The following is a 14,846-nucleotide window of genomic DNA, read 5'->3' as shown; positions in this document are numbered from 1 at the left end:
GTTCAGTTAACCCTGCACCATGGTTGTAATCCCTCTCCCTTGTGGAACTCAAAAGCCATGTCTTTTCCCCCCTGTCTCTTGCAAGATGGTCTCAGCCTCTCTCCTTGCCAAGGAAGTTGAGTCTCTTGTTGGAGACCCTTCGTGTCATGCACAGTCTGTCTGGCAGGAGGCCCAGCAAGCAGCAGACCCTACTGGGGCTGAGTGTACTTCCTCCACAGTTGAACTCTGTCCCCACAGGTCCCCTGGGGAAATTGCTTGGCCCCACATTTCTGGCTGGGGTTAAACAAAGCTCCTGGACCACCTGGATAGCCAACACAGCTAAACATTGGGATACAAAGAGGAGAGATACGCAGAAACCATTCTGTGGCAGTAAATGCATTTGGGCTCCCTAGGTGGAGTCAGATCTGCAAATAGAAGGACCCTATTGACTGTCAATCTTGAGCTCCCCCGCATGCTCTGAGGTAGGGGAGGCCCTTCCCTGCGACTTACTGGAACAGGTTGACTTTTGCCATTCTGCACAGGCTGCAGAGGGGCAGAGAGGTCTATTAAAGACAATTATGCAGACTAGCTTTGAGTGTTAGTGTTTAACAAACAGTTTTGAGTTCTAATTTTCTGCAAAACACATAGTGCAGGTACAATTTGTACTCATTACTGTATATTGGGAAAGTTATTAAAAACACTCAAACTTGGTTGAGACTTCCTATGGCATCGTCCCTGGATTTTAATTGGTTTTTATCTAGCTCTATAAAAGATCTCAAATATCTTGCCAGTTGAAGAACAGGGAGAACCCACTGTAAAGTGTAAGTCTTTACCTCTACCCAAATTTGAACAGTCTCAGCAATCTACTAAGATTCTACCAAGAGATAATTTATACTTCTTTTGATGGACACAGTTATCAAATGACAAAATAACAGTGTTTCGTAACATAAGGGTTAAATCTTAATCTCTGAGGTTTGCAAAGCCGCTACTCGCAGTCTCCTTAAAATTTAATATACCTCGTTAATGCTTCCTTGCAAACACTGAAGGATTTTTATGATTATAATCATGTGTTACAGCACCTAGTACTGTTTCTAAGCAGCATACTAATCAGCTTAATGAGATATTACTGCACTTTTTGTTGACTAAAGCAAAATCCCTTTTATTGTTCTAAAGCCTGTCCTTTACTTTATTTTTTCCCAAAACATTATCTTGTTTTATTATGTACCAGTAAATATCATGCCATTGGGTTTTTTTTTTTTTTTTTTTGGCCAAATCATAAAACGATCTCTTTCATCTCAGACTGGTTAGCGTATTGAATATAGTGAATGGAAACAAAAGTTCATAGTGAGTCTGTTTGGTCTCACAGTGAAAGCCTTTCTGCTGTAAAAGCAAACTTTGAACTGAACCAACAGGTACAGGTGCTACATGGGGTAAAAGGAGGAAAAGTTTAACAAGTAGCCCCTTGATTTGTTATTAGGTGTTGAAAGTGGTAAAACATTAATAATTTAAATGTGAATGAATAATTGCCGTCTGTAAATAGAAAATACAAGGAAGACGTTCTGTCGCCAAAACAAATTGGAGGCGCAATGCCATATTGCATAATTGGCATTTAATAATTCATTTTTTTATTATTGTTTTTTACTATAATTCCTTAGCATTATTATGTGTAGGTAAGGCATGAAATGCAAATTTGCCACCAGCTGATGCCGGTGAGTCTTTGCACCATGGTCTCTGGCACGGATCTGATCTTTGTCTTTATTTGTAGGGATGGAAGAAGCGAGTCTGTGCCTTGGAGTGTCCTCGGCGGCACCTGAAGCTGAGCCTCACCTGAGTGGCCCTGTCCTCAACGGCCAGTATGCCATGAGTCAGAAGTTGCACCAGATCACCTCCCAGCTCAGCCATGCCTTCCCAGAGCTGCATCCGCGGCCCAACCCGGAAGAGAAGACCCCTGCACCCTTAGATGAGAAGTCACATGTGCCCATGAGTGGCCAGCCCATGGGCAGTCAGATGGCGCTTCTGGCCAACCAGCTGGGTCGCGATGTTGACACCAGCCTGAACGGTCGGGTGGACCTGCAGCAGTTCCTCAATGGGCAGAACCTGGGCATCATGTCCCAGATGAGCGACATCGAGGACGATGCCCGCAAAAACCGGAAGTACCCATGCCCTCTCTGTGGCAAACGCTTCCGTTTCAACAGCATCCTCTCCCTGCACATGCGCACCCACACAGGAGAGAAGCCCTTCAAGTGCCCCTACTGTGACCACCGGGCGGCGCAGAAGGGGAACCTCAAGATTCACCTGCGGACCCACAAGCTGGGCAACCTGGGGAAGGGGCGCGGGCGGGTGCGCGAGGAGAACCGCCTGCTGCACGAGCTGGAGGAGAGGGCCATCTTGCGGGACAAGCAGATGAAGAGCAGCCTGTTGCAGCCCCGGGCCGACCTGAAGCCCCTGCAGCACGCACAGCAGGCCCCGCTGGCGGCCTGCAACCTGGCCCTGCCTGCCAACCACAGCGTGCCCGATGTGGCCAACCCTGTACCCTCACCCAAGCCCACCAGCGTTCAGGAGGACGCGGTGGCCCCTGCGGCTGGCTTCCGCTGCACCTTCTGCAAGGGCAAATTCAAGAAGCGGGAGGAACTCGACCGCCACATCCGCATCCTGCACAAGCCCTACAAGTGCACGCTGTGCGACTTCGCGGCCTCCCAGGAGGAGGAGCTGATCAGCCACGTGGAGAAGGCCCACATTACCGCCGAGTCCGCTCAGGGTCAGGGCCCCAACGGGGGCGGGGAGCAATCGGCCAACGAGTTCCGCTGCGAAGTGTGCGGCCAGGTGTTCAGCCAGGCTTGGTTCCTCAAGGGCCACATGCGGAAGCACAAAGACTCCTTCGAGCACTGCTGTCAGATCTGTGGCCGGCGCTTCAAAGAGCCGTGGTTCCTCAAGAACCACATGAAGGTCCACCTCAACAAGCTGTCGGTGAAAAACAAGTCCCCCAGTGAGCCCGAGGTGCCTGTGAGCATGGGCAGCATGTCCCAGGAGGCCCATGCCAACCTGTACTCCCGGTACCTCTCCTGCCTGCAGAGTGGCTTCATGGCCCCAGACAAAGCCAGCCTGAGCGAACCCAGCCAGCTCTATGGCAAAGGGGAGCTGCCCATGAAGGAGAAGGAGGTGCTAGGGAAGCTGCTGTCACCCATCTCCAGCATGGCCCACGGTGTCCCCGAGGGGGACAAGCACTCCCTCCTGGGATGCCTCAACCTCGTGCCACCACTCAAATCCAGCTGCATCGAGCGGTTGCAGGCGGCTGCCAAAGCTGCAGAGATGGACCCGGTGAACAGCTACCAGGCTTGGCAGCTCATGGCCAGGGGCATGGCCATGGAACATGGCTTCTTATCTAAAGAGCATCAGCTACAGCGCAACCACGAAGACACTTTGGCAAACGCTGGAGTTATGTTTGATAAGGAGAAGCGGGAGTACGTGTTAGTGGGAGCAGATGGCTCTAAGCAGAAAATGCCTGCTGATTTGGTTCACAGCACTAAAGTGGGCAATCAGAGAGACCTGCCAAATAAGCTCGACCCTTTAGAAGGCAGTCGGGAGTTTTTGTCACATGGGCTGAACCAGACGCTCGAATATAACCTGCAGGGTCCCGGAAACATGAAGGAGAAGCCCACCGAGTGCCCTGACTGCGGCCGGGTGTTCCGCACCTACCACCAGGTGGTCGTGCACTCCCGTGTCCACAAGCGGGACCGCAAGGGTGACGAGGACGGGATACACGCGGGTCTGGACGAGCGGCGTGGCTCAGGCAGTGACCAGGAGTCCCAGTCCGTGAGCCGCTCCACCACACCTGGCTCCTCCAACGTCACTGAGGAGAGCGGGGTCGGAGGCGGCCTCTCCCAGACCGGAAGTGCCCAGGAGGACAGTCCACACCCCTCCTCGCCGTCCTCCTCAGGTAGGTTGGCTGGGAAGGATGGGGACAAGCAGCTTGCAGAAGGGTCCTGCCCAGGGTTGCCTGGTTCTGCACCTGGGCCTTTAGTCAGTTTGGAGGTCACTGTGTCTGGATGTTGTTACGGTGGGCAGGTGGGATGCTGGGCAGTGCCACCCTTTCCTTCAGGCTGCCCTATCTCAGGGCAAGGGCTGTCATTCCAACTCTTTGGCCTTCCCCTGAACACTGGCTACCAGGAAAGACAGCTGTCCCCCTCCCACGTGGTGGAGATGCCAGGTGGCATGCTTTTTAATGGGGCATAGCTTGCCCTTCCCCTGCAATTGCTCAGCCCCATTTACACCCTGACCCTATCCAGTATCACCTCCTCTCCAGAAGCCAGGAGCTGGTGTTCTGCTGCATCTGTGGATTCGAATGTGGAAGGTGGAACCCTTGCCATCTCCCCCACCCAACACACTTAGTATATTCCCAGAAATCCCTCATTTGGGAATTCTCTCCCAGTCTCCACCTCCACAGCAAATGTATCTCTTGTCTCCTTCCAAAATTCCAACCTGCCTCACCTGTTCAGTCTGTCTGACCCAGAGAGTGGAGCCACTTCCTTCCAATGGTTTAGCCAAAAACAGAGATTTGAAACCCAGATGCGTGCCTGTCTGTCTTAAATTGTACTTTGTTACATGGGTGATACAGCTTTGGGGTCTAAAATAGCAAAGCAGAAAAATCTGTCATCAAAATGTCTGTGAAACGCTGAAGCTTCCTGGCCCTGTTTGGAAAAAAAAAAAAAAAAAGAAAGAAAGGAAAAAATAATAATAAAAAAAAAAATAGCCTAAGACGGCTAAATTAAAATCACTACCTAACAGCAGGTAAGAGGTTGCCTTCATCCATATTTCCAAAGTCCCTTACTAATGGATAGTAAATTGAAAGTTATATCTCTGGCCCTTTATAAAGAAAGCACCTCGCTAATACTGTAATCATTCTGCAGCCTAACAACAGAGGAAATCATGCCATAACAAATACCCTGTTACTAATGGCAACATTGATTTCTGCAATCAGCCATTAAGTCTAGAAAATGAAAGACAGTTTGAGGCACCTCGAGGCACTGCATTGCCCACTGTTAAAGATGTGGCAGCACACTGTTGAGGGTCATTTTTTAAAAGTTTGGTCTTCTCTTCTTTTTTTCCTCCCCCCGCCCCTTCTCAGTCTCAATAAATATCTCGGTCTCAGAGGCAATCCACTGCTACAGTTATTAAGTAGGTGCCAGTTTGGTTTTGTTGTTATTGTCATGCTTCAGCCTACCTTTCTCCTAGGACAAAATTAGTATTAGAATAAAGTGTGAGTGTGGAGGCTTTTTACCAACCAGTAAAGAATTGTTAAGACACATAAATCTGGGCTGCACATTCCAGAGATTCCGATAGCACTTAATGCTGCTGCTTAAATACCCATGAAACACACTGTCTACTCCTGGAGTCCTAGACTTGCTCGCGATTTATGGCTGGTGAGACACTGTGGAAGAGTCTAACCAGGAACGTGAGCACCACGGAAGGAAGGATGAGGTCATACTACAGGGAACAACTACCATGCGGAACATACTCAGAGGCAGGGGAAGGCTTTCAAGTTGCCCTGGCTGACAGCAGGAACTCTGTAAAGATGGCCACACCGGGGAGGGAGCAAGTGCCAGGTGTCCCTCTGTCTGCCAGGAAAGACTCTTTCCAACCTCCTAGGAAGGGGTCTTCTCTTCTGGGGACCATAGTCACAATTGTTCTTGAATGAGGGACCTTTCAGGGGCAGGAAGCAAAGAGCCAAATGGCTCCCCTAAGTTTTGGGAGTGACGTGGAGTTCACATTGACAGATTTCCATCCCTCTCCCAGACCTTCTAAAACGAGAAGGTCTCATCAGCAGAATATTCCGACACCAAATGTTCGGCTTCATTAATGACGTGTTTACCGTGTTTTTCTCACCTTCTGGCCAAGTGATAGCCTCGTGCTATTCCTATCTCTGTTGCTTTCCTGTCTCTAAATACTCTGTTGAGAGAAAAAAAAAAAAAAAAAAAAAAACACCTATTTTGCTTAAAAGAACCAACCATGCTTATTGACTCAAAAGAGAATTATACTTGGGTTGCAGTTATCTTCTCACTTTTATTTCCCTCATTGAAGGATTTTACAATTGTGAATACTGATTCTTTCATTTCTGGTTGACTTCTTTGTTTTCTTCATATTCAAATTAGACCCTTTCATAATTTTCTGACTAAGTAAGAAATTGATGGCATACCAATATGCAGCCTAAATCAGCTGTGTGTCTGGGGCTTTCAGGTTTTCCTGGGATTTAGGACTCTCAACCAAATCTGGTTAGTTTCCCCTCTTATTTCTAACAAGTGTTACTTGTATAAAGTATGCTTAAAATAAGCATTTAAATAAAAAATCTTGACACAATAGGTATTTTATTATTACCTGTTAGAAACCTGCAAGGTGAAGGGGAGAAAAAAAATTTAAGCCCTTAAGTAAAGAAAGAAGTTCTTATTAAGGCTTCTATTAAGAAATAACTGCAAAACACGGTTTTACAAATTTCTCAGACTGCATAACAATGTCGCAAAACTTAATTTGCATCACTTGATTCTTTTTTTGTTGAAAACTGGGTCAGTAGGGCCTGAGAAACTATTTTTTCAGATCTTAACCAATGAATTCTTCTTTATAAATCGCTGCTCTTAACATGATAGTAGTTCTGAATTCATCATAAAAAACCTTTTTACCAGAGCCTCTTAGAACAGATCTCTAGAAGAAGGCTTACAATGAGTGGCAGAGGCGTCCTTTGTTATCTGATGTAATTCTTTGCAAAGGAGGATTGGGAACCGAGTGGCTGTTTAAAAATGTCTTGCTCAGACCGAGACGAAGAAGGGGTCAAGTTTGCAATCAAACAGTTATTGCCGAGATGGGCGACTGTCACTGGCTAGGCTAATGTGGGATGCAGCTGTTTGTTATGTGAGCAAAAGAATGTTTGAATCAGTGAACATGTGAAAATGATTCCAGTGAACCAGAAAATGTGTTTGTTCTTTGGCTCTCCAAACTGCTGAGAACCAAGCTCAAGATCAACTGCGAAAACTAGGACCTTTGACAAATTGAGAGGTCATATTTTCTAACAGAAAATGGACAGAACCAGTCACACTTCCCCCTCTTTTCCCTTTGTTTTATTTTGTTGTTGTTGTTGTTGTTTATTTGACTCACCAATAATCTCACACCATCCTAGATGTCACTGCTGCCTCCGTGTTCAAGGCAAAGGGAAACTATTTGGAAAGCAGCAGCTTATAAATTATACTCTTTTATGACATTTAGAGAGTGGGGTGGCAGTTTTGATGCTTCCTTGTTTCTGGCTTGCGTGCAAACGCTCTGATGGCATTAATCTTTGCATCTTTCCCTAAAACCTCCTCTAAGACCTGGGCTCCGATCCTGGCTTGACTCTGAGTCCGAAAACAACCCAAGTTCGGTTTCTTCAGATTTTGCTTTGGAAATCACGCTTAGAATAATTAAAACTTAATGTACTAAGAAACGATACTGTTCATTATATCCAACAGGGCAGTTACCTTCCGAATTCCCCATAATTTTGGAGTGGGGATAATTGAAGTGTTGATGGTGGGAAGGGGGTAATTGAATGCATTGACCCTCTGTTCATTAAATAAAGTCGGCTAAGTTGCATGATCAATGAAAAGCAAAGATGAAAATATTGTTAACCCCTGCTTCTTGTGCTATAATATTCTGAGATGGTCAAGGATTATTTGATCAGCTGGGCTAAAAATCCTTGTGGGGTCTTCCTTTGTTGCTGGAGCAGCATTCCTGAAATGCTGGGTCTCCATCCAGTGTAGGCCCATTGACCACAGCATCAAAGGCCTTTATCCGGGACTCCCTTGCATTTACATCGGGTGTATAGTGATATGATAGATTTTCTTTCTTTTCCACCTCTTTTTCTCTTGTGGCTCCCCCTCCCTGCCCCCCATTCATGATCACCACTGCCTGCTCCACATGAACAAATCCAGGCATCCAAAAGAAGAAAAAAAAAATAAAAAGAGGAGAGAAAAAGAAAAAGAAAAATTTAAGTCTGAGGATTAAGATCTTCATTTTTTTTTTTTTTTTTGCTTGTGCATTCCAATTGTTCTTAAAATATTTGGCAATGTCAATTAGTAACTGAGCAGAGTTAGCTGATGAACACAATTTTCCAGTAGACTGAGCACCCTATTGTTGCCGAGCGAACAGCAGATTTCTGAGGTCATTATCATTCGCTGGTTGCTTGGCCCAGCTGCTTCCTGCTGCAAAAGCCAAACTTTATACTGGAGCTCGGGGATGGCTGCAGCAACAGGGGGCTGGGAGGGGGAGAGGGGAGCTGGCTGCAGAGCCGAAGACAGTCATTATCAGCAGAGGAAACAGAAAGTAAAAGTTTCCAGGCAATTCCAGGAAAACTGCCGGATATCAGGATCCTTCTTCCTGTTCCTTTCCAGGAGCTTCTCACCTCTAGGCGGGGAATTAGAAGGACCAGGGAACACCCCCGGGCATGGTGGCGACTAATCCCTTTGCAGAGCAGAACTTTGGAAAGCAATAATCCCATTTGTAAATTTACTTATTTTTTTTAAAACCCCAATATAAAGCGTGTGCATGATTCCTTCATAGCTAGATGCTTTCATTTTTGTCCAAAATAAATAAATAAAACTAAAGAAAGCAAGTCGTTTAAAAAAATATTAGCAACTTAAAATTAGTAAACTTGGGGATGACAAACAGGGAGCATTATTTTTTCTTCCATAGGGAGCTTCTGAGCACATAATAGTCTGAAATTCCTTGCAAAATCAAATTCAATGTCGGAGGCTGACTCTTCCCATCCTGTCTTTTTTTCCTGCACGCCCCCCCCCCCCCAGCTTGGTCTCCCTCCCCACCTCCTAATTTGGGAGCTGGTTCAGTGAGATGAAAAGCTGCACTTTTTTTAAAGCTCAGCTGTTAAAGCCGAACGCCATATGCAGCCCTTCCGTCCCCGCCGTGGGAGCGTGTGCAGCGGCCACAGTGTTTGTGGAGATTTACGGAGGCTCGGCTTGTGTGTGCCGAAGCTGTGCCCAGGCAGACGCTGGCCAAGGCCCTTCCTCCAGGCTGAGGGCCGACGTGGCTGCTCTTCTGGACAGATACTGCTGGCAAGGCTCCTGGGGAATGTCACAGGGGGCCAAGGTCAGAGGCCCCAGCGACCTCATCCCTGGGCTCCTCACCCTGCCACTGGGTGCTGGGGTGGTCCTTTCCCTGGGGCAACCTGCTGATGCTGGGATGAAAGTGGCTCTCAGATCTTGGTTCGTTTGGGGGCAGTCCCTTCCCTGGGGACTGGATACTTTCCAGCAGCTTCTTTTATAAACTTCCCATTCACTCTGAACTTTGATTGTCTTGTGTTTAGGAACAATTATTTGGGAACACTCAGTGACATTGTGGGGCTTTTGCTGTCTCTCTTACCCCTTTGCATGTGGCTATAAACCCCACTCCTTTGGGACTTGATGCCGCACTCAGGTCACTTAGCCTCTCAGAAAGAGAGAAACTGTATCAGCTCCAAAAATCTTTGGATTAGGCGTGTGACACAAGAGAACATGTGACATAAAATCCCGTAAGCAAAGTCCCCTCTAAGGTTTCTGTGGATTTGGGGTGAGAGGGGATAGATTCCAAATCTGGGATCACTTAAGCCCTTTTTGTGTTCACCAGATGGGCTCAGTTTACCCATCTGCAGGGTGGGCACCACGAGACGCCAGTTTCCTCCTCCTCTCCTCAGGTGCTCTGAGGGCTGCTGAGTTCATACCCACAGAGCTCTGAGGAGTCCCAAGTGCTTGCTCCATGATGCTTGGTGCCCTCTGTGTGCCAACATGAGGAGCAGAAGCATTCATTAAAATCTAAATGTAATGGCCATGAGGAAAACACAGATCAACTAAGGAAAGGTTATAAGGAAGCAAGGAAGGAAGTAGACAGTTTTCCAAAGCGAGCAGGAAGCATTAGCCATGTGATTCCTATTAGCCTGGGTGGGAGATTCCGGCTCAGGTTCTAGCCACCACGCCTCGGGTGTGTTGAGACCGGAATTAGCAGTTTGCTTTGCCAACAGCCGCCGTGTGTCCTCTGCTTGATGGTTCATCCACAAGCAGGTATCATGGGCCTGCAGAGGCTGCCTTTCACCCACTCACCCACTGTGCTTCCAAGTTACTAGGAAATTCCACCCACGGTGCTGTGTTTGCACTGCCAGGGGCCACTGCTGCAGAGCTGGGGGCAGCTTCTGTTTGCAGGGTGACTTGGGGTCCCCCCACCCTCCTACCCGGATCCCTTCTTCACCAGGCTGCGGATCCCTGAGTCCCTTCTTTGGTCCGAAGCTTTGCGCCTTGCTCATAAGAAGTCCGCTCCTGGGAAGGGGAGGCGAGTCAGGCTGCCTGCTTTACATCTCAGCTGGTTTCCTTGAAGGTTCTGGAAGGTGCCCTGATCATGAGAGGGGAGGGCGCAGAGTCAGACTTCAGTAAGTCCTGTGTTTTGCTGCCCCTGGAGACGCCACAGGATTCTAGAGGCACGGCTGGCAGGGTCCTTGGTGATCTAGAGGTGGAGAGAAGAGGGAATCCATTGGGAAAGAACTGTGTAAAGAGCAGTTGGGGGCATTTTGATCCTGTGGATTTAGAGGAGTGACAGTCAATTCCTTCAACTGTGGAGCTGTGTCGGAGCATTGATGGTAGGGGTGGAGAAACACCTGCAGAGATTGGGAGACTGGGTTTGTGCAGATTCCCCAGATGCGTGATGACTGGGCTGGACCTTTGCCATCTGCGGCCTTGGGGGCTGCACGCCACTCTCCTGGGCTCCTCACCTCCCTCTGCCTCTCTCTCCTCTTTTGGCATCTGACTGGAATCTGCACCCTAGCCCCTGATCTGGCACACTGAGGAGAGTGGAGGGGGCTCTTCGTGGCCTCAGAGTGCAGAGAGGAAAGAGGCCCTCCAAGAGGTGCGGGGTGGGTGGGGGGTAGGCTAGCAGGTGGCAGTGTATGTGGGAGGGGGGTGTTCTCTGATCTCCCCGGGATGTTGCTGCAGCTGAGAGGAGCCCTGGGTCCCCCTCGCCTTTTCCTGGCAGGACTGGACGATGGCAACATTTACTTAAGCTGTGGAGTTTGGCACTGCCGCAGCCAGGCACCATCTGGAAAGCTCTTCTCCGAAAGCCGTGGACCCTCCCCAAAGGAACTTAGAGGAGCAGGGCTTGGGCAGAGCTGTGGGACTTTTTCCTCGGGCAGATCCTTAGCACTGAGGCACCTGAGTAGGGAATGGAGTCCTCTGGAAGCCACATGGCTAAAATGTGGGCTTTCTCTGCCCGGCCTCTTCAGTTAATTCTAGAGCCAGGCCCGGCTTAGGTTCTCTTTGTGAGGAGAGCACTTGCTTTCCCAGGGCTGTGTCTCCATCTATTTATTTATCTATTTATTTATTTTTGTACCACATTTTACTTCTTGTCTTCCCCTAAGTCCTTGTGCAGTGTGGGCGTGACAGTGTGGGGCTGGCCCCCACTGCTCTGGTCACTTGTGGGTACCACCTTGTAAGAGCAGAGCCAGTGAGCTCAACCTAAAGACCAAATGCTTTACCTCTAACTGTGCTGGGGAGACAGATCTGGAACTCGATGGCTTGGCTGGTGACAAACAGGGCCAAGCTAAGCACAGAGATTTGCCACCATCCTTTCCCTGATCCTCAGCTTCAAAAAGACTGTAGAGTCCCCAAAACAGTGCATGTCTGGACACCAGCTCCAGCTGCCTGATGGGTGGCCACGGCTGAACGGGAGCCGTGTTAAAACAAGGTGACAGTCTAGGTGGCACTCGTGGGCCTTCTGGTTTTTGAGTATCCCGTCACCAGCACCAAAAGAAAATTGTCCAGGGCTTAGCTTCTTGTGGAACTCATCTCCTTGTTGCTGTGAACCTTGGAGGTTTTGTGTGACATGTGGCATGTGCCTGAGAGAAGTGAGAGACACAGCACATACTGACTCCTTGGCTGCGCTGCCCACCACACACGTGGGAGACCAGTCCTCCCCTTAAGGGTGCCCAGCCAGGATGCTGGCATGGACGGGAGCGAGAGGAAGGGGGTCGCGGGTGAGCTTGGCTTTGAGATCTCATCCCTTGCTTCTAAAGGTCAGGGGCGATTTTTGGCTTTCCTTGTGAGGCAGTATACCTCTGGGCATTTGTTTCATTTGGTGCCTTGGGTATAGGGCCATCCACAGGGGAATCTGTTCTTTCCTTTGCAGAGGCACCTCATGGGGCTGGAATTTTGACTGACACCACGGTGGTTTCTTTTGTTTGGCCTCAGTTCCAACACCATTTGATGCTCAAGAAGACAGGTCCCTACTCTGCACTCTCTTCTCTTCATTAAAGTAATGTCCGGACACGCTTAACTCAGTGGTTGTCATCCATGGTTTTTGGATACCCTCAGTGGTCTTCAATCAGTAAGAGAGGCATTTTGGAACATTTCCAAGCACTTCTGTTGACTTCAACATAAAAGGTGTGCATTGGTGGTTTTCTTGAAGAAGAGCAAGAGACATACCTGCTTCTGTCTATTGCTAAATATGTATTTTTTAAAATTTTTGTTGTTAAAATGAGTGTTTTTGGTTTTAATTTTAGTTTTAAGAGCTTATCCTGAAAATTGAAGTGATCATCCAGCAAAGATGCTTTAGGACCTCATTCTCCCAGTTGTGGGAGGAGCCTTGGCAAAGTTAGTGTCCATTTCCAACCAGGTCTGCCTCCCCAGAAATGTCCTTACTGGTGACCTTCCAAAACTTTCTACTCTTTCTCCTCCAGGTTTGCTGATTCTGTTTAATGATCTTTTCTTTTTCTTAATATAAAATAATTCTTGTTCACACTGGATATTTAGAAGATATCGATAAATAAAAATAAAGACAATTTCTAAATAAATATGCCTACTATCATTCAGAAGGTATTGTGAACATTTTAGTCCACACTTTCCAGTCCTTTGAAAGAGGTATTTGGGAAAAAAAAAAAAAAAGATCATCCTGTAGATACTTCTGTATAAATACCGGTTGAAATATATGTCATGCTTTTTTGTCATTGAAAATCTGAAACAAGGGTCAGCAGAAATTTCCTTTAAAGAGCCAGAGAGTAAATATTTCAGGCCTTGCAAACCATGTGGTCTTTGGAGTAAACTCTTTATTCTGCAGTAAAGGAGAGGGTGTGGGGGTGGTCTGATAAAACTTTATTTACAAAAACAGGCAAAAGGCTTGATTTGTCCCAGGGGTGGTGGTCGGCACACTGCAGTCCTGAAGTGATTGCTTTTTGTTTTTTACAGCCTTACACAAGTAATAAGCTCTTTGAAAAAATATCAGAACTAGGGAGGAGTAAAGAAAAGAAATCTGCATCTATTTATGATTTAAGTATCCCATCATGGGACATGGGACTTGTTTCTGTTCTTTTACTCAGAGAAGCAACACAGTAAACACCTTTGCAGTGTTGTGTCTGGATGGCCCTGATCCTTGGCATGGCTTCCTTAGGTGAAAGTACCTCTCACTACAGCCTCTGGTCACAGGCAGACGGCCCTGAGGCTGCAGAGGTGTCTCAGCCAGGGGTCACCGTAGCTGCAGGCACTTTCTTCCTATGTTATAGTTGACACCATGAGAAAATTCCTCCTCTGTCTGTCTGCCTGAAGCTGGGTCATTCCCTGCCCCCAGGTTACCTGTGACTCATTTGTTCATTGTAAGTACGCTCATTTTATTTGCTCAATCATTAACTCATTTTCTTGTTCTCTGAAATCAGAGCCTGATTCAGTAGGTTCTGAATGCTGAGCAATAGGTCTTGGGCCTGCAAAGGTGGGCTGAGGCACATCTCAGAGACCAGGGCCTCAGAGCCTGGTGGGTAATTCATAGAGTGAGACAGACACATGGACACATGGCAGGGTTTATTACCCCAGAGGGTGTTGGAGACCCTTGGTGTGCAAAGAGGGTAAGGAGCCTTATCAAGCCTTATCAGTCACTTACATTAACTCTTTCAGCAAAGAGGAGTGATTCTTTCCATCTGAAACATCCAGCCAATCCTGGTGACTTCCTGGAGGAGGCAGACTGCCTCTGACTGGCTGTTGTCCCCACTCCCTGGCAGTGAACTGCAGTCTAAATTAGTGTCTCTTGATCCAGAGGAGGCCCTGGGAGAAGAATTCAGCTTTTGAGGGAGAACCCCAGGCTAGGAAGGCAGGGCAGGGTCAGAGCAGAATGGGGGGGTACCTATCCTAGAGAAATGGGGTCTCCTTGGCCCAGGCTGCCCACTGAGCCATGCTGGAGAGGAGTCTCCGGGAGCCAGAGCAGCCAGGGAGAGGAAGGGTTGTGTTCTCACCAGGGAGCCAGGGCAGGCTGCAGGCTCCCCCTCCTGATCTCACTCAGGCTGTCGCCATAGTCACCGAGTCATGACCTGGGGACAGCAGGAATCAGTGTCTCAGGTGGTGTAAGACTCTCACTGGGACCCTGCAAATAGAGCACCCTGAGAATTTGAAGATCTCACCTGGGAAGGAAGGTTCTGGTCTTGTCCACCTGACCCACACCATCCTTACCTGACTTGGGGACTGTCTGCAATGGCCCCACAGCAGGGCAGGGGAGTCACGTGGCAGCCCGTGCCTCATCTATTGGGGCAGCTCAGCGGGGATGGCTCCGCAGATGTCACTGCTCTTCGTAGTGGGTGGTGGGACAGGACCTGCCTGCAGGGCACCAGGTTCTCCTGTTGAGGAAACAGCTGGGGCAGGACACACCCACTTCAGTCAGCTGCTTGTCTTACCAGGTGGGTCCTCCAGTGTTAGCTGTCCTGCTGGGCTAGCTGGGCAGCTCTCTTCCCTGCTCTGGGGCTCGACTTTCTCACCCACACTATTGGAATTGGGGTGGGAGTGTGGAAGGCTTGGAGACCCCTCTCTGCCTTCACACTTTCCTGTCGCGGGTCTTGCCCC

The 14,846-nt window shown here is 48.4% G+C and overlaps 1 protein-coding gene across 9 annotated transcripts in view; it reads left to right on the top strand.

The window, feature by feature from the left end:
• The window catches only part of ZNF536 (zinc finger protein 536), a 437,649-nt gene that overhangs the window by 188,514 nt on the left and 234,289 nt on the right, over positions 1-14,846 (top strand). For all 9 annotated transcript variants that reach the window (XM_081275613.1, XM_081275615.1, XM_081275611.1 and 6 more), the window contains one exon: positions 1,745-3,916. In XM_081275613.1, the coding sequence (XP_081131739.1) occupies positions 1,747-3,916 (2,170 nt within the window). In that variant the 5' untranslated portion in view covers positions 1,745-1,746. The remainder of the gene's footprint in view (positions 1-1,744; positions 3,917-14,846) is intronic.

This window comes from Spermophilus citellus, assembly GCF_964194105.1.
Source record: "Spermophilus citellus genome assembly, chromosome: 18".
NCBI lineage: Eukaryota > Metazoa > Chordata > Mammalia > Rodentia > Sciuridae > Spermophilus > Spermophilus citellus.
Note: the sequence above shows the minus strand (reverse complement) of the source record. Positions and strands in the feature narration are given on the sequence as shown.